At 49.1% G+C, this 19172-nt stretch overlaps 1 protein-coding gene across 2 annotated transcripts; it reads right to left on the bottom strand.

Annotated features, from left to right (window-relative positions):
- Positions 1-362: 362 nt before the first annotated feature.
- CLEC3B (C-type lectin domain family 3 member B) lies at positions 363-8664 on the bottom strand. 2 transcript variants are annotated; one of them, XM_005242215.4, is made up of 3 exons: positions 8379-8664; positions 3656-3754; positions 363-2340 (listed from the first exon to the last, which is right to left on the bottom strand). In XM_005242215.4, the coding sequence occupies exons 1-3, from the start codon at positions 8482-8484 to the stop codon at positions 1940-1942; spliced, it is 606 nt and encodes a 201-aa protein (XP_005242272.1). In that variant the 5' UTR covers positions 8485-8664; the 3' UTR covers positions 363-1939. The 2 variants fall into 2 exon arrangements, with proteins under 2 accessions (XP_005242272.1, XP_055662742.1); XM_055806767.1 differs by lacking the exon at positions 8379-8664 and adding an exon at positions 5914-6262.
- Positions 8665-19172: the final 10508 nt, after the last annotated feature.

The raw sequence follows: 19172 nt of genomic DNA, 5'->3' as shown, positions 1-19172 counted from the left end.
CTCCCCCGGCACTGCTACTGCTGCCAAACGGGGGTGAGGGAAGGACTTTTCTTCTGAGCTGGCATGTATCGCAGAGTGACATTTCCTAGCAGCAAGGGGAGGAAGGAAATCTTATTTTCCTATAAAAGGATTCCCTGCCTGTATCCCACATGTGGCATGTGACTGGGATGATAACAGCAAGGGGGGGGTGGGGGATGGGGGGAATCCTATAAACCATATCATAGGGCGGGATAAAGCTCTCGCTTTCTGCTTTTCCCCTCTGCCTTTGATATCTCTGACCTTCTGACAGATCCCTGAAGCTGCTCTGAAGAGAAATGCAAGGAGAAGAAAGCACTCCAATCACATTGACGCAACACCATTCCTTCAGCAAGCTATATATATTTCTTTATTTTATAGTCATTTGAACAGCGGAGAGTTTGGCAATAGTGACAGCCTCGGAAGTGTGCACTCTGCAGGTGTGTGTATGTGCGTGTGTGTGTTTCGAACCTTCCAGCTTGGCTCCCACTCGATGTCTTAGAAGACCCACCGTTACTGTTTTTAAACAAAGCAGCAAATCGAGATACCTCTCCCATGGGCTCCTCAAGAGCATCATGTCCCGAGACCCCCACCCTGGCAGCGCAGGGGACGTGACCCCAACTGGAGGGGCTACTTCCAGGCACTGGACTGCAAAGAACCGCTGATACCTTTCAGCCAACAGCCAGCAAAGCTTCGTTAAGCTGTTGGGGGACCCTGCACTGTTTTCCCATCGTTGCTGTTTATTTCACTTTTTTTTTGTTTCTTTAACCCTTTCCCCAGCAAAAAATTACTGAGGCCAGACCTTCAGCAGGGCATGACTTTATCAGCACAAACAGTACTCGGCAGGTTTGTGTTTGATGAGGACTGTGCCTGGACCAACAAGGACCGGACTATTTCAGCTGGGTTTCCATCACTGCAACAGGTCAGGTGATTCCTAAAGCTGCTGAAATAAGTTGTTCTGGGGTTCATTTTCAATGCACAGTTGTTTTTTATATGGCAGCATATTCCCTAATAGCATTATGTTTCTGTTATTGATATAATATTTTCATCTTCTGTTTCCCAGAATATATTTGACTGACTATGCTGTCGCTGCTTCCCTCATAATGCTGGAGCATAGACCAAGTTTCCGATGGGATTTTTTCTAAATAGCTGGCAGCAGGTCCCGCTCTCCCACTGAAATCAGTGAAACTGGCTTCTGGCAGATGAGAAAAGGACCAGCAAGTGGGGAACACTTCTGGAAAGACACTTGCCTTTTCAGTAAGTTGACCCATGCCTGTTACTTGCTAATTCATTCATGCATATAACAAAACTAGTCGAACAACCCTTTGAGCAGCTGGTAGTTGGCCAATAAGCCCAATTGTGTATCTCAAAGCAAAGCAGGAGTAACTCCCCCTGCTCATGGAGGCAGGACCTTGATCCACAGGGAGCCTGAATCGGGGCACTGTGAGGAACAAGGAGCTCCCATGGATTGCTGCCAGGGCTTATGGGGAAGCAAAACAGAAGAAAGCAAGAACTAGCTGCGCTGGTGTCCCAGCAAAGCTCAGCAAGATGGGAAAGGACATTGCAGAGCAACAGCCCTGGGGGGCAGGCAAGGCGGCTCTCTGCCAGGCTGGACTGCTGTACTGGTTCTTTGCTGAAACAACCGACCTGTCCTAATAAATTCCCTGTGTAAAAAATATGTATTTATAAATCACGCCTTAGTAAGAACGATGCAGCTGCTAACAGGGTTGGATGTGGCCAAACACAATGCTCTAATGCTCTCTAATCCGACACCGAGCCGTGACGACTCTCTCTGCAAAGAGTGACTCTACTTGAACGTGTGTGCGTGTGTGCATACGTACATGTACACATACTTATAGCTTTATCATCCTGCTGCCCAGGGGGGAGACCCGGGTGGCAGGCGGGCAGGGGGGAGCCCCTGCTGCTACACAATCATGAACTGGCAGACGTAGGGCAGCTGGTCTTTGCACCTCTTGTCAAACCACTTGCCGACGGCAGCCCCTGACAAAGCTGCGCAGTTTTCCAACTTGCCTCCGTCGGGCTGGGTGGTGATTTCAGTCTCCCAGTTCTTGTAGCGGATGGGGCCACCCGTCATGTCGACCCACTTGCCCTCCGCCGCCATGTCATTGAGGCCCAGCCAGATCTCTGCCTCCGAGCCGATGCTCTTGCGCATGTAGTCGTAGAGAGCATCGTTCTCCTCCCCACTCTGCGGGGTGCTGAGCGTGCCGCCCTGCGAAATGCAGTTTTCGCTGGCCTCGTGGTACGACTTGGTCTCCGAAAATGCGAGAAAGCATTTGAGGTGAATTTTGGTGCCTTTCAGGCAGACTGAGAGGTTACCACATGAACAGAACAAAAAGACAGAAAGGGAATTGGTTTTAAAAATGGTGCCTGGGAAGAAGCGGCAGCCACAAACGTGGCGGCCAAACAACAGTTTTCACTGCTTAGGCTGCGCAGCAACCCTCTGCTGTGAGGGGGTCCCGGGGGCCCTCTCCCTCCTGCATCTCCTCCCCATCTGCAAACCGATGGGAAAAATGGACCTCGGGGTGCCCCTGCCCCCCTCCTGGGCTCTGCCACCACTGGAGCAGAGGCACAGCCTGGTTCTCCTACCCCTTCCCCTGGCCTTGCTCTTCTCTCACGGGTTTGTGGGAGGCAAAGGTGGTGATGGGCACTGCCCAGTGTTGGAGTATTTGGGGGGAAAATCTGCAATGCCAATTCAATCATCTTAATTACACAGGATGAAAAAACCCCACCTTTTTTTAATAAGCTTTGATCAGAAGTGTTATGCTTGCATAGCTCGAGGTCTTCAGCGGAAATTTCTACTTGCCTCTGACTTTATTGTTAAGAATGGCAATATTTTTTTTTCTTTTAAGCTCTAAATCTTGAGAATGCAGGGTACTGTAGCCAAACAATAACTAATCAGAGCCATGTATTAATATCCAAACCAATTACATCTCAGTGAATGTGAGTTTGGAACTAAAGCCTTGATTTTGCTTTTAAGTGTTCCTTTTCTTTCAAGGAAAAAAATCTCCTTAACTTGCATTTTCATCTCATTTCTGTTTCACGTTCTGCAAATCTCTCTCCCATCAACATCGGTGGAGTTTGCACAGAATAACTGTGGAGCCTGGCTAGAAGATGGACATTTTGGGACCATCCTCTATATGTGTTCAGTGAAGCGTGGTGGGACCGACCTCCGGTGAAGTTCCTTGGGCAACAGCACGGTACGTATAAGAGACCAGGTCACCATTTCACTGGGGACCGGACAAAAGCGTAAGCTACATTTGACTAAAGCACAGACTAATCCATTACCCATACTTCCAACTCATAAATGAAAATTAACATCTGGCTTAGCGTCATAGCACTATCCATAGCTTTACAAAAGGGAAGCTCTAGCACATAAAAGGGGGGAGGGCACGTGCTGCACAACTCAAGTCATTAACTGCTCAAGGGGTTTCACCTGCTTGGAGGAATTGCAATGACCCCGCACTTTGCTTTGATTCCCCCAGCTGCTCTCCCCATGATGGACTCCTTGTTGCAGGGCACTTGGGCATCTCTTGTCAGAACGTGTGGAGAGATAGTAGCCGCTTTATAAGCAGCTCCTCTCTCAAAGCAAAAGCCATGCTGCCTTCAGTGAGTCCTTTACCTGTCTGGAGTGCTTGCTTTTCCTTCAGTAGAGCAACCTCCTGAGAGATGTTGTCAATCATGTCCTTCAGGTCTTCAATCATTTTGAGGCTCACACCATCTGTTGGAGGAATCAAGGGAGGAGCATAAACATTGGTTGCATCCCCAGGGGACACAACCAAAGCTGTTCTTATCAGCAGAACTCCTCATTTCTGTGCCCTCAAAGAAAGACAAACAAAATGAATCCACAAAGTCAACACCTGTTGACTGTCACACACCCATCAGAGTGAGTGCTCACCAGCCTGGTTCCACTGTCAACACAGGGTTCCCAGTTTGGGTTTCGGGTCTTTGCACCCTGTGGGGATTTGTGCTGCAGGGGGTCTCCCCTTGGGCTGCTGCTGCAGTGCTGGGGTGGTGGTCACACATATGAATGTTGCAAGGGGCTCGTCTCTGGAGCCCTTATGTAGGGCACTCACCTGGGGTGGTGCTGCACTGGGGTCAAGCTCCCAAAATGCAGAACACCATCTGATGCTGCTCTGCCTGAGCCGGAGTCCTGCCACACACAAGTGTTTTGTGGGGAACTTCAAGCTGCTGATGAATAGGATTTTTTTTTTCAATTCCTCAAAAACATGCCCTCCCTCTCTCTACTCACAGCACACCTTCCTAGCTTCCCTTCAACACCCTAACGCACGATTTTCTCTGTATGTACTCCTTGCTGTGCCCCTGTCTGTGCTGGCAGGAAAGCGCTTTTCTCGCCAGGCTGATGCTCAGCAGGAAGTGCTGGAGTACCTCCACTAGGTCTGCCCTGCACCACCAGCCACCCCAGCCCTCAGCCCACCAACCACGCCATCCCTCAGGCCATCACAGCTGCCTCCATCTCCCCTCTGCCTTCAGCATCCCCAGTGCAGGTACCCAAAACCTGCTCTCCTGCCATGAGAAGACACCTCTTTGGCTGGGGAGCTGGTTAAGCCAGCTATTAAAGTCCGTGTCTTGCTAGGTGTGTTGCCTCTACAATGGCTCCAACCAGCTATTCATTGGTACTTGGATTTTTCCTGTCTAGAACTAGAAGGACCCTTATGTCTTGGAGACGGTAGGAGATCGAACATTGAGGCATTTGTACTCATTACGCTATCTCTGCTGCTCCTATTGCTTTACCTTGCCTGGCATAAGCATCTGGTAGTCCTCACGGGGTGAAAGGGGACAATTTGTCCACGAAGGCAGTAGGATGGGCTTCCTCAAGGGTCAAGGAGATGAGGAGCCAAGGCACCAGACCAGGCAAATGGAGAAGTAGCTTGGATGCTGACCAGTCCAAAGATTACATGGTGCCCTGATTATAAAAAGCCTGAGGAACCAGGAGGAGGGCATTAAGCTGCTTTGCTCATTGCTCAATTAACTTTAATGGGCCCACTTAACACCGAGGCACTAGTTGTTTTGCTGCCTTTGATGAAAACACTTTGTGGGAAACAGCTAATTAATGCCCTTTGTTTTCCACGGAGCTTGTCTGGCAGCAGAAGGGATGTCACTTAGGTTTAAGTAACATCCAAGGGCCACAGCGCTGCCAATTAGTCTTGCTGGGGCAGCTCCTTACCTCGTTCCAGCAGAGTTTGCTGGTGGGTTCCCATCTGGAGGGTCCCTGCCACACAAGGTGACACACCTCCTGAATAACTGCCTAAGGGCCCTGTCCCTTTTCACCACCTCATTCCCAAATCCCGGGCCACAGCATGTTCCTACAGCAGCGCATTCAGCGGGGTGTCCCAGGGAGAACTGGGAGCAATGGATTTGCACTTCGGCTACAAAGCCAGTACCGCGGCTGCATCAAACAGGAGTTGAGTTTTCTATGTTATTGCCAGAGGGTTTTGCCTCTGTGCTGTCTCTTCCTCAAGGCTTGCCTCCCACAGCCCATGATCGTGGCTACTTATAGCTTGGGTTTCCTGTGCCTGAAGCCAGCGTGGCAGCTGCCAGTGTCGCTCGCGGGAGCTGGAGCGGGTCCTTGGGTGTCTGAGTGTCAGCACTGGGGTTAAGCGTGGGCAGAGACAAGATGAAAAGAAGACTCACAGAAGGATGTGAGTCGCAACAGTCTCTTGGTTTGAAAGCCTAGCCAGTAACATATTGGACGCTGCAAATGGGAGCTCTTGCCTGGTTTTCCTTACTCTAATCATATGCTGAATAACAAACACAGCCCTCTGTACTTCTTTTTGATTATTTAACTACCCCTATATGAAATTTGGATCTATATCTGGGTTGCTTAGCTCAGCTAAGCATCATCTGTTTTATTCCCACCTGAATGGGTTTCTGTCCCCCAGCAGGGTGAGCATCGCTCTGGTTCACAGTATCTGCCATCCAACCTTGGCCATCAGTAGTTCTTGTAACACAAGGCATTTCCACAGATGTCCCAGACAGAGGTCAGGTCCCATATTGCAGTCTGTCCCTGGATCAGAGGAGGGGACCGAATGCACCTGCGGTGGCTTTGTATCGCTGTAAGTGTTCACAGGCATCTTCAGGGAAGTGCCATTATACTGAAGTTTTGGGTGGCATCAGGGGTGGAGCCCAAATCAGTCCCTATCCGATGATTTAAGCATCCGGGCTCTGATTTCCATCTCCAATTACCTTAAAAATACACGTGAGTGCTATGCAAAGATGCCCCTAGCACTCCAATGTGACCAAGGGGAGCCCCCCCTGCCCCCCCCCCCCCCCCCCCCCCCCCCAGCTGGGAGGTGCTATCACCTGCCTTCCCTGGACACCCTTCTTAACAAGACTGCTGGAATCCCACCTGTCCCCCAAGACATTGGGGTTCAGGGAGAGTTTGCTGAACTGCTGCATCTGGAAAAATCACTGGAGAGCAATTTGGGGGTGAAAAAACCCAACAGCAGGCAAAGTGAATGTGCTGTCTCAGCATTTCCTAAATGTTGTGGTTTGGCTTTTTCATGTTGAAACAGCACCATTTTTGTTCTGAAGCAGATCCAAATGTAAGCAATAATTACAAAAAAAGAAGAAAAAAAACCCAAACAAAAAAAAGTAAAAAAAAACAAAAAGAGAGGAAAAGCTTGGCTTGAATCATTGCTTTCTTTTCTAACATCTGTGGTTTGGCTGAACAGATTAAAAAAAAATAAATCCAGCCAAACACCCCAACCCTCCAGTGGCTTCACCCTGCCCGACCCTCCCGGGTGAAAGGCAGGGGGTGAGCTGGGATGGGGTTGGGGATGGGACAGGACCGGACCATCCTGTCATCGCTCAGGGCAGGAGCAGCTGAGCCCTGGCCCCTGCAGCAGGTGGGCAGGCAGGCTTGGATGTGGCCAGGGGCTGGGGGGTGAAGAGGAGCCTGGCAGGGCAGTTGTAGTGCTTTCCTCCCCCCTTCCCCACCCCCTGGCATTAACCAAGAAACGATGGAAGTTTCCAGTAAAGGCAGGGCAGCTGACCTGCCACGGGGCTGGATGCATCTGGCCAAAAAATGCCAAGTTTTTTTTTTTTTTTTTCTCCTTTTCCCCACAGAAAACTTGACCTCTCCTTTGCAAAGCAACTCCTAAGCTCTCAGTAAAAATTGCCACCAGCTGTTGCAGATGGCTTGATTTTTCAGGAAACCTCTCCTCAAATGTTTTTAAATCAGAGCCCAATTTTCCTGTCAAAAAGGTGAATTTTCTCCCACCTTCTTGTGACCAATCAGTTACAAACAGCAGCTGCAGTGATACAGAGAGGAAAATAAGATTTCTCTGAGAAACTGATCTCTCTCTTAGTACCTCCAGTAAGTGCAATGCATGTATGTACCCTAAATGCACCCAGGGGTGTGTTTTTTTCTCTAGAAAACAGCCACAGACTAAGGATATGGAATAAGCAGCTATGCCGTGATTTCATAGAAAGATCTAATGGGAGAAAAAGGAAAAATTTCCCAAGGATGGGATCCAATGAAAACAGACACCGGGTGAGCATAGAGAGCAGCCCGGCCAAGCAAATTCCTGGGATGCTTCTTCACTCTCTGCTTCATTCCAAGCAGGAAAGCGCCTGCCAGAAGCAGTCTAAGCCCATGCAAGTGCAGTCGGACACACCGGGCAGGTGGGCTCACACGCCGCCGGGCTGCAACACAAGCTGCTTCCCGACCTGCCTGCTCCCATAATTAAGGTGCATTCAGTCAGAAAGAGAAAGGCTGGGGCAGCAGCAAAAAAGAAGGAAAATTAAAAAAAACCCAACACCACCAGGGAAAAGAAAACGTAGGCATCTTTTTGTGTGCATTGCCCTCTGATAAGCCTGAGTAGTTGGAGCCTGCGTACAGCTTGACATACACCCGGGGCAAGCCTTTTAAAATGAAGATCGATGTTGGTATTTAATGGATTATATATTATCTGCCTACTCTTGTCTCCAAATCTACAACAGTTGTCAGTCATCTGCCACTTGCTTCTGTAAAGTTAACGAGGAGGGGTAGGGGGTCATAGAAATGGAGATTTTAGTAGAGGAAAAGTGCGGGGCAAACCTTAGAGGTAACACGGAAAATGCGGTGCCCTCTGAAATTCTGACCAAGATGCTCCATCAGATTTATCGAAGGTACAACTCCCCAAAAAGCATTTCAATACCCTCACTGCTTTACAGAAGGGCCACACAGTCATTCCCACGGGGCGGTGGTGGGGGAAAGACACTTCATTAGGTTTTAAGATGCCTTTTACGGTTTCATTAAAGCGCTGTTAAATGCCCAAAGGACCAGGCTAATTGCATCCCCCGCAAGGTTTCCTTGTGGGGAAGGTGCCGCCGCTTCTTACCTTTCTTGGAAGCCCCAGGTTTTTGCCGGACTTTGGCAGTTTGCTGGCTGGAGACCTGGGCGAGGGAGAGGATGCAGAGGAGCAGGCAGGCTCCCCGGAGCGCCATGCCGCTGCCGTCGGTGCCGAGCGGAGGTGGAGTGGCTCTGCCCTGCCCGCACAGCCGGCTTCGCACCGCCTGGGATCGCGAATGGCTGTCCCAGAAAGCCGCCCGCTGAGCCCCGGCCAGCGGCAGCCGCCCGGCCCGGGGGGGGCTCCGGCGGCTCCAGCCAAGGCTGAAAACATCCCAGCGGGTTTGCGTTTCTTAGCACACTGATTGTTTTTGTTGTTTTTTTTTTTTTTTCTTTAAAAAAAAAAAAAAAAAGGGAATGAAAGCCTGCTAAGCTAAACATGAGGAAAGGCTGTGAATACAGCTGGAACGATTTCCTAAGTTTCTTTAGCAAAATGCCGTGAGTTTGATCTTGTGTGTCACTGATGGCATCGACACCACAAGCTGTGAAACAGCGTTTGGGCGGCTGAGAGAACAGAAAGGGGCCAGGTGCCCGGGCAGCCCCTCGGCAGGGCTGCCCGCAGGGGATGCTGCCAGCCCCAACAGAGGCAGCGCGGGGGGCACTGAGCAGCCCACTCCTTGCCATGGCACAACTGCATGGAGATGTCTGGTTTGTTCCCACTGCAAGGGGCTGCTGTAATCCCCTCAGCCTGAGCGCAGCCACAGGGGCAAAGGGCTTTTTTTTTTCTAGGGTAGTCCTTGCTCATGGAGTAGGACAGCACTTACCCCTCAGAAAAGCAATTCTACCACGGCCTTGTGGGGGTTGTCCTGCCATCAGTGCTTCTCCATAAGAGATGAGACTGGCGCCTCATTGTCTGCCTCTTCCCATCTCTGTATGAGGTCCCCTCTGGAGGGTGACTCCTGCTGCGGGGACCCCTGTTTCCCTCCTCCCTGCGGGGATGGGAGGCAGGTGCTGGGCAGCTCTGCCTGAGGGCAGCTTCCAACACAATAGGTTTGGATCTCTATTTTTGGAGACAGTCCCCCCCAGAAAGGGGGTTGCTGTGCACAGCTGCCCTGTGGTGTGCACGGCTGTGCCTTTGCTCTCTCCCAGCAACCAAATTTATATTGCAGGATAAGGCTTTGGCCTATGCCCATGTGGGGCAGCTTGGTGGCACTCCCCCTCAGCTGTGGGACCTACCTGGGGCTGGGAGGCAGCAGGGGATGATGACCTGGTGTTCACCTCCCTTTTCCTTGCACCCTGGGGACAGGGTGGCTTCCAGCCCTGGCTCCAGTCGCCAGTTCTGGGGCAGTTCCAGTGTAAATCGCTCTCCACACAGTGATTCCCATCCTCAGGGTGGAGAACATCTGCATTGGCCATACCGTCCTGTACCCCTGTAGCAATTTTGCAAGGACAGGGGTGGTCAGTGCTGTGGGGCTACTTGGCAGCAGCATCACACTGAGACCTTGGAGGCATCTGGGTGGCACCTTCCAGGGGAGCGAGACTCCTTTGGTGGCAAACACATCCCCACCACCAGACCATGCAGCGGCTTCATGTGCTTTTCATTTTCCAAACCTGCTTTTGGTTCTGTAGTACAGGAAACTAAACAACAGCTCCAGAGGTTTTAAGCAAACCAGAGAGCTGCTCATCGTGTTGCTCTTTAACCCTTTCCATTGCCCTGGCTGGCAGCTGGAGGCATTTTGAGTCTGCCTAACCCCACCAGCAGTGAGGAGATCTCAGTTTCTACAACTTTGTTCCAAAAATGATCTGAAAAGGGACAGTGTTTTGGCAGGTCTGGGCAAAAGCAGGGACGAAGAAACCTGGGCGGATGTTTGATCTGCTGGTGCAGATGCCCCGCTAAGAGAAAGGCGGCTCCATCTCCACGCAAAGTGCATTGCATCTGCCTGGCACTGGACCACTTCCCTTCCTCCCCTGGCAGTAGTCACACTTGTGAGAATCAAAACCTAGAGGTGCACTGTGCACTTAGGAAACCCGGCATGCACCAGGGACAATAATCCAAAGTATCTTGTAGCCAGGTGCTGTGGCTTAACCTCAGCGAGCAACTAAATACCATGCAGCCGCTTATTCACTCCCTCACCTCCTCCAGTGGGATGGGGAAGAGAATCTCGAAAAAAAACCCAAAGGTAAAATCTATGGGTTGAAATAGGAACAGTTTAATAAACATACTACTACTACGAATAATAGTAAGAGACAGCAAGATGAGAAAGAGAAATAAAACTCAAGGAAAAAAAATAATCCAACCAAACCAGGTGATGCACAATACAGTTGCTCACCACCCGCTGCCCGGCCAGTCCCAGCAGCAGTCCTGCCCCCCACAACTAAGTCCCCCCAGTTATATACCAAGCATGACATTCTGTGGTATGGAATACTCCTTTGGTCAGCTGGGGTCAGCTGTCCGGGCTGTGTCCCCTCCCAACTCCTTGTGCACCCCCAGCCTCCTCGCTGGCAGGGCCTGGGAAAGTCCTTGACATAATGCAAACGCCGCTGTTAGCAACAACTAAACACATCCATGTGTTATCAGCATTATTCTCATTCTAAATCCAAGACGCAGCACTGCACCAGCTACTAGGAAGAAAATTAACTCCGTCCCAGCTGGAACCAGGCTACCAGGTCTGTCAAAGTACAGACATTTCATAAGACACAGCGGCTCTGAAAAGCTGGTTGACGCTTCACACCCACCACCTTGGACCAGGCTGAGTATGTGAGGGGTCCTCCCCAGGGCCACCTGAGTGGTTAGGTGACCAAAAATGCTTAGAGATTTGGGTCTTCACTCAGTTTTGGGAACGTTCAGGCTTCTAAGTACCCTTAGAGCTGTAACAGAGAGCTGGGATGAGCTGCACTCGGGACAGGGGGAACAAGTTCCACAAAGAGCCGTTCTCCTTGAGGGCCCCTTGCAGGGTCCCAGCCTGACTTCTTGGAGCAGCCAGGCTGCGCTGAGCAACACTGCAGCCTAAACCAAGGCCACTGCCTGGTGTTTTGGGTGCTGGTCGTTCAGCAGCTGCAACGCAAGTGGGTGAGCCTTTCCTGCAAGAGGGACAGGAACAATCTCAGCAAGCGGAGAAAATTCACGCAGAGAAAGGAGAGAAGGATGGGCATTTTGTAGAACAAAGTGCTCTTGACATTGGCCATTAACCTTAAATCTTTTCTGAAAAATTAAGGCAAGATGCCACCCAGCACAATGTGAACCACTGGAGTTGTAGGAGCATAAAAAGTCCGAGATAAACAGGGGTGTGGCTGGAAAAACAGCTGCCCTTGATTTAGTTTGGCCACAACCGTTTCCCTGCCTTCACTTGTACTGATTAAGGAAAACCCTGCCCTTATAATCCTACCTGAATAGAGCTCCTTTGGAGTCCAAGCTCATGAAGCCAAGGAGGAACGGGTTTGATTCTCACTCCCCTTTACCACACACATGTAACCCCGCTCAAATTTAAGCCAGAGAATATGTATTTTGGGGATTTGCTGTTCTTCCACCTGGACTATCCCAAAATGTAATGAAGCCCAGGAGATGCCAGACAGCTGCATACACATACATCCTCCCTTCTCTTGACACTTGAGTAGCACTTACCTATCCAAAGTACTTTTGGTAACTCGGCACCTCCCAGTTTTCCTTGGCTCCAGATTTGCTTGCCAGCCTTTACTTTGATTCAAGTCCTGCTACGCTGGGGAAAAAACCCCAGAATGTTCCCTTTGCTGCTGCGTGTGAAACGGGTGGCTCTGGTGTGGAGTCTGCCAGCAATCCCTAACCACAGGTGTCTGGGACCTGCCAGTGCATTGCATTTCTCCAGTTCCCCAGCCGAAATGAGAAGGGCTGGGTGGCTTTCCATTAGCGCTTGAAGAACAGGTCTGCAACCAAAGGGACCTCTCCCTGTGCCAGCCAGCAGGTCCTGTGCTGGATGCCACTGTTGTTTTTCTTGAAAGAGAGAAAAAATGAAGAGAAGTAGACTCAAAAAACTTGTCTCGCTGTAACACCTATTCACAGGGAGCTTTACTCCAATTCTGCCCTATGTAGACTGAAAGAAAACCAATCCTTGACACTTTAAAAGCTCTTAAACCCCTGCAAACCCACCTGACAGAAGCAAGCTGAAGTCTTGCTGCAATGAGCCCAGAAGGGGATGCTACAGGGAACGGGCACCTAAAAGCTGGAAGACTCCTGCCGGTCCCCAGCCCGGGCTCCTGCTGAAGCCCCAGGCTGCGGTTCCAGTTAAGTCACAGGACTATGGGTGGTCCCTTTGAAGGTGGCTCTTTGGGCAGACACCACGCTTTCGAGATCCCGATGATTCACACTTCTTATGTAAGGGAGGCGTGGGAGGTGGGAAGAGGTAAGCCTTTCTATTAGATGAACTAACAGAACTGGAAGACAGCAGCAAGGTTTTGGCAACGCGGCCCCTTCCTTCCCCTTCAGGGCTGGAAGAGAAGCAGCAAACATGAGAGCTGAGGAGAACCAGCTGGGAGGCTCGTGGCACATGTAGCCCATCGGAGAGAAAGGGAGCAGGCAGCAGGGGAAAGACAGCAACAGCTAATTCATGGAAGGGTTAATGAGAAGTAGACAGACTGTAATTGTGCCAAGAAACTAGGGCTTTGTCCATGATCTTTTTAAATCTGTGTAATTGTGGATTTTACCTCCCAGCGAAAGCACTTCACTCCCTGGTTTCAAGCCTGGTCTCCTTGTCAGACACGAAGTAGCTCCTCATAGCTATAAGGAAAATTGTTTGAGATAAAAAAACCAAAAAAAGAGGGCAGAAGAACCTATGCTTATGGAAACTGTCCCAGGGCCGCAGGGAAGCAGTCAGAAAAGTTTACGTGGCTTTGGGAAACCCAGTAAGCAGGCTGTGATGCTGAATTTGGAAGGCTTTCAGTTAGCAAAACAGTGGCTGGAATAAGCCCATGAAAGGAAGCTGGATGCTCCTGGCAACGATGCAGACCTGCGATTTCATCCCCAGCCAGGCAAGGAAATGGGCAGCAAGATCAGAGGCTATTTTGATTCAGCTCCTAGGAAATGAGCAGGTATCGCCAAGTGAAGAAATGAAGCAGCACTGCTGCACAATGGTTGGAAAGTGGAAGGGTGGACTAGATAACAGCATTCACACAGTTATTATCAAGATCAGCAGTTACCAGACCTGGCTTTTCAAGGCTGCTACCAGTTCAAAGGCAGGCCACCACGATGCTGAAACGATGCTTGCTTTTTGCCTGCAGCCCCCATCCTCTGGCAAGGCTCCTGCCTCCTCTGCTGGCACTGACAGCAGGAGAGCAAAGGGGAGGCCCAAAGGCATCTTTACATGGGGGGTCATGCAGCCTCAGCCACACCACAGTAACCTTGAAGAATGGGAGAGGAACAGCAGCGGACAGTAAAACACGCTGCAAGGAAGTGCAGCTAACAGAAGAAAATCTCTTCTATTAATTAGCCACTGCCCAAACTTGTGATGGCATCATTCCCGGTTTCCACCAGCATAAACACCACCACAACAGGTTAAAATGAAAAGAGCCAGAGATGCGGATCATTGTTTCTGAGACCAACCGAGAAGAAATGCAATAATAGTTCAGGAAAGGGTGGTATTCATAAGGACAATGATGGGGAAATCCAAGGAGTCAGCACTCTGCCAAAACGTTATCCCCAGCACCAACTTTAGGAAATGGGCTCTGAGCCTAAGGAGGGAGCCTTCCCATCACATCCCATGGGAAGCACGGCTCACATCACTACCCTACATTCACCAGTGGTCTATGGGACTGAAGGATCTGTGCTAAATGAGATCCTTTGGCCTTAAACTGGACCCAAACGTGGGGAACTTGAACTCAGGTGCTATCAACTGCTTAAAATCCTCCTCTTTCCAAAAGGAGCTGCCCCAAAGGACTTGCCCTCCCTTCTGTTTGGAGCATGCGGCTCCTGTGGGCGAGGGGTAAATCTGGCTGTTTTCGCTACTTCGCTTTTCTGCCCATCATCTGTGTCCCGAAGTCCAACCAGCCAAAGGAAAACTGTAGTCAAGTGTCTAAATCTAACACCAAAACTGGAGAAATTCCTAATTGTGTAGGTTTGCCAAGCAGGCTGCACAAAACCGCCTGTCTCGGCACCAGCTCAAGTGAAGTCACCGTTGAAATCGCAGTCAGTATTTTAGAACTGGCAAGCAGATGGCAGTTCTGCCAGCTTATGATCTTGTTGCATGTCATTCTCACCTTTGAGAGACAGGTTTGCTTTCATCTGGCTGTGGATGCTGAATTATGGATTGTAAGAGAATTTCAAGGTCAGTCTCATGAATTCCTGAATTTTTTTAAATTTACAGAAAAGTCTGTGTGATCAGACAGCAGGAAGGAAGCAATCCATGCCCTTGAAAAGCCTCATCAGATGCAAGCTAGTCTCTCGCTGGGGAAAAGAAAAGGGGCTGGAGTCAAAGCAAGACTTTTCAACCCATAGGTTTCCAACGCTGCAAATAGCAAAACTTACCGTTTGCCAAAACACAGGAAGAATGTGTAGTGAAAGTGCTCCTCTGGAAGGGCAGGCCTGCAGGCTGGTGGCTCCAAGGACCTCCAACACCCGAGCGCAACTGGCTTGGCTGCAGTCTCCACCATGCCAGCTGAGTGGAAGAGGGCCCCTGTACTTCAGAAAGCGGCTGAGATTTAATTTCCTTTTTCCCCTCGGAAGGTATTAGCTAAGGGGCTGCAGTAACCATGATCTTCTCCATCTAAATCAGACAGATCAAATCTCACCTACAAATGATGTGATGTGAAAACTCAGGTGTGCTTGTGCTGCTGCTACTACCCTCATCTTGAGAACAGAATGGCAACAGAGATGTTCACAGAGCTTTTAAGATAACCACAGCCTTATTCAAGTGCTCCAGTCGATGAAACTGAGGCTGAAACCGTCACCAGGGAGTCATTAACAGCAGCACCTTTGAGATCCTAACATCATTTTGCAGGAACAGCAAAAAGGTTTTTATTACTGAACAGTTAGAAATGCAGCTGATCCACGGGGAAAACCGAGGAACCGCAGTCTCTCCGTGGGGAGATGGACACCAAAGTGCCCTGCTGTGGCTGAGCACTGACACTGGGAGTCTGAGACTTCACAGACAGAGTGAGGGACCAGGCACCTCAAGTGCCAGCCTGAAACCAGTCCCTGGCTGCCGCCTCCCTGCCAGCAGGGAGCAGGCAGGTGACACCTGCCTCTGCCAGGCACAGCTAACAGGCGCATCCCATTTTGCGCGAGAAGGAACAGCGTCCTAGGAGATGAGAGGCTGGGGAGCTGGGAGGAACAGCAGAGGCTGACAGCTAAGAGCTTCAGTCCCACTTGCAGACCTGCTCTTGCACTTTACTCAAGTGTGTTAAAGGAAAGGTGGGAACAAGGCTCTGGGGTAAGGACTGGAGAGCCCAGGTCTCACCGGTCACAGAGTCTCTTCTTGCCCCCTCTCGGTCGCAGTGGCTGCTTGCTACAGGCAAAGTAAACCAGCGCCACAGCAGGGCTGGAGAACATCCTGCTGCTCAAGGAAGCAGTGGCGTCTGCAGAAGCTTAAAAGAAAAGCTGGAGGCAGTTGTAGTAGAAGGTGGTAAATCCCAATTAATTCCTGTTTACAGAAAAAATGCAGAAAATCCGTATTATCTACATCAAATCAAGGCATTAAGACCCCTCGAAGAGACTTGAATGCTTCAGCCTCACGGGAACCATGGGCAAGCTCTGGCTCACACTAACTTGTCTTTACAACAGGCTGTGCTGAAGCAAGTTTTCACAAAGCCTGACTGCAAGTGGCACTGCCCTCTCCTCCCCATTGCCCCCCTGTCCCAGGCAGAACAAGCTCCCCTCTCCTCCCCAAACTACGTAACTGCAATACTGAACTGCTACTAGTTGGAAAACATTTGCTGATGGGATTCCTGGGCTTGGTAAATCTGCTGCGCATCAGCATGAGGGCAAACACAGATCTGGAGGAACATGAGAAGCAAACCAGCCTGGTCCACCAACCTACAGCCTAGCCCTCCTCCCTCAGGGGGACTGTCCCTGTCAAACAGACCTCTAAGCTGGGGTACACGGGGAAGGAGGAAAAAAAAACCCAACCGTAAATTGCAGCTGGGTGCTTTTTAAGCAACACAAATAGAAGCTCAGCACGACTTGCTAGACTCCTCATCTCTAGTACACAGCTTTCAGCCTCTCGACACTCCCAGCAGAAGCAATTAATTTCTGGGACAAACAGAGAGCTATCCCGCTCCACAGATGTTTCCTCTTAGTTCTACTGGACTGGAGTCAATGAGAACGTGGCAATATCTGCACAGCAACACATGGAACTTTCCACCAGCCCAGATGGGAACAGGAGTAGTCTCAGATGAAGCCTCCATTAAAAAATCTAACTGCTATTTTTGTTTGGGATGGAAGGGAGGGGTTAAAGAAAGCTAAAAAAAAAAAAAAAAAAATAGAAATGGGCAGCACAGCTCTTAACATGCCTGAGAACCACAGCCTCAAAGATTTCTTGGCAGATGTATCAAGTGGAAGAGCTGTAGGCCCTTTTACCCTTGTCGGAGCTTTGTTTATCCATTTGGGACATAAGCTGGTAGCAGCAAACCTCCAGGGGGAGCAGAGACCAACTAACAGCTGTTTAATACTTTTGGCCAGGCTCATTATTTATATTTCAGGGGTAGAAGCATCCCCAGTCTGAACTAGGGTCACGATGCAGGCCCAATGCTTTTCCATGCCAACAGATGGGAGGTAGCAAGTGTGGAAGCAACAGGACCGCTTGAAAACTCCCAATTCATTCTGTGCCTGCTTACACACCTGCAGCAGACCTGGGGGGAGGACACGCATGGTTAGAGGAGGCACTGCAGATACTTGCACCACGTTAATTACAGTCATGCTTGCAGGAAGTGCTTGATATCAAGTACTTTGGGACTGAGGTAGCCATTTCTGTATACACAGCTGCTCCACAGGTTGCTCTGTGCTGGCAGCAGACACAGGTGCTCAGGTACCAAGAGTTTGCTTTTTAGGTATCTTGAGCATATACCCTGGATTTCAGATGGGGTAAATATTTGCCATCGTTACTAAAAAGTAAAGGGCAGGCACACATATTTACCTCCACAGAGGTGTCAGTTAAACCTGAAACACACTGAGGTACAGTCCCCCACTCCCCACCCCCACCATTTAAATTGGTAACAATCAATTTAATACGAAAAGAATCTGAAGAGGGGACAAGAAGCATCTTAAATGATGTAACTTGCAAGATGCTTGGAGAACCTTCAGCTGGAAGGCTATGTAGAAACATGCTGTTACTACCATGTTACAAAATTCACCCTGTAAGTCTGGGCAGCCTTTTTGGTATCCAACCCCAAATCTGTAACAAAACAGGCAACAGCTATTCAGACAATGGCTGTGGTTTAAGACTTGAGATTTAGATTAACCATTTTCTGAAACATTAAAGGATACATGACCAAACAAAAACTGCCTGTGGTAAGTTTAAGGTACTGTAAATGTTCCTCCCTTCCTTTTTAGTTTTTTTTCTACTTTCTTACAAGTAGCTTTGCATGGCAAGAAATGGATCACAGCTACTATAAAGCTGATGTCAGGTTAGTCTTTGCCTCACATAGAATAACTCTACTGGAGTGATTAAAAAGAGTATGTGTAACCATTGTCACTTCTTGGCTGTATTACTACGTACCACTATTGCAACTTAACTAAGCCATTACTTAAGAATACTGAAAAAATCCCACCTCTTCAGAACAGACATTTTGGGTAAGTTTTGTGGGACAATTTATTTATATATATTTATTTAACCTGCCTGCTCATTTTAGTAGTGGCTACACATATCTTAAATACACAGTAGTATTGCAGTCACCTTGAACAACTATATGAATGAGCTCTAGGAAAAGGGCTGAAGAGACTTGGGGACCTTAAGTACACCATATATTTTAATGTGATCATGATTATTAGTTTGAGCCATAATATGTTTTAACCTATAGCTACAACTCTCCTTCAGCAAGTCTTCCCCTTCTCCCCATCAGCACGTTCCAGTCAAAATAACGTTCTTAATCTGATGCCAGGAAATTAAAACAGGAAATTCAGAAAATGCTGCCTGAGTAAGAGCTAAAAAATTCCTGGATTATTGTACTAACTTTTGCCATATTTGTTCCAAACAATGTTTCTAATACTTGCCGCAGAAAAATCAACTTCTTGAAAATCAGCTTTTTCCTCTGACTTCTTCCATCTGTTGTCTCTTCCTACCCTGCCAAACAAACAGCTCTGTCTGCTGGGCCAGCCAGTTGGTGTAAGGAGGGAATCCACTGCTTTGAAGACCTGGTGATACAACTTCATTGCATACCTTATCTGTCATCTTCTGTCTTTCCCTATAAAGGATCATTTCTGACAAGTAATATGCTTTTCCAGCTGAAGTATCAAACTCTTAAAAATTAACTTATTTTCCCTTCTACCTTAGCCACAGTGAGAGGTTTTGGCAAGGTTACTATTGTACCTGCTGGCAAAAGGGATAGGCAGAACACTAGAAAGCAAAGAAATCCTGGCTTAAAATATGAAATAGAAACTTGGGACTATGTTGTATTTATAGTAAAATCTAACCATATTTCATTCAAAGAAAAGTAAGGTAATTTGAAGCAAGGCTTCCACCAAGTGCTGTTCTCATCTGGCTGGTGAACAACAACAGAAAAATGTTAAGAGGCCCAAAACCTGGCTTGTGTTGTACGGAGGACAACCCCATATATGCTTTATAACACTGTAGCTGGTCTGCAGAAGTGCAACACATGCAAACAGAATTAAGTGGAACCTACACCAGTCACTCAGGAAAAGAGACTCAAGCACTTCCCAGGCAAT

The sequence above is a fragment of the Falco peregrinus genome, chromosome 5, assembly GCF_023634155.1.
Source record: "Falco peregrinus isolate bFalPer1 chromosome 5, bFalPer1.pri, whole genome shotgun sequence".
NCBI classification, from domain to species: Eukaryota; Metazoa; Chordata; class Aves; order Falconiformes; family Falconidae; genus Falco; species Falco peregrinus.
Note: the sequence above shows the minus strand (reverse complement) of the source record. Positions and strands in the feature narration are given on the sequence as shown.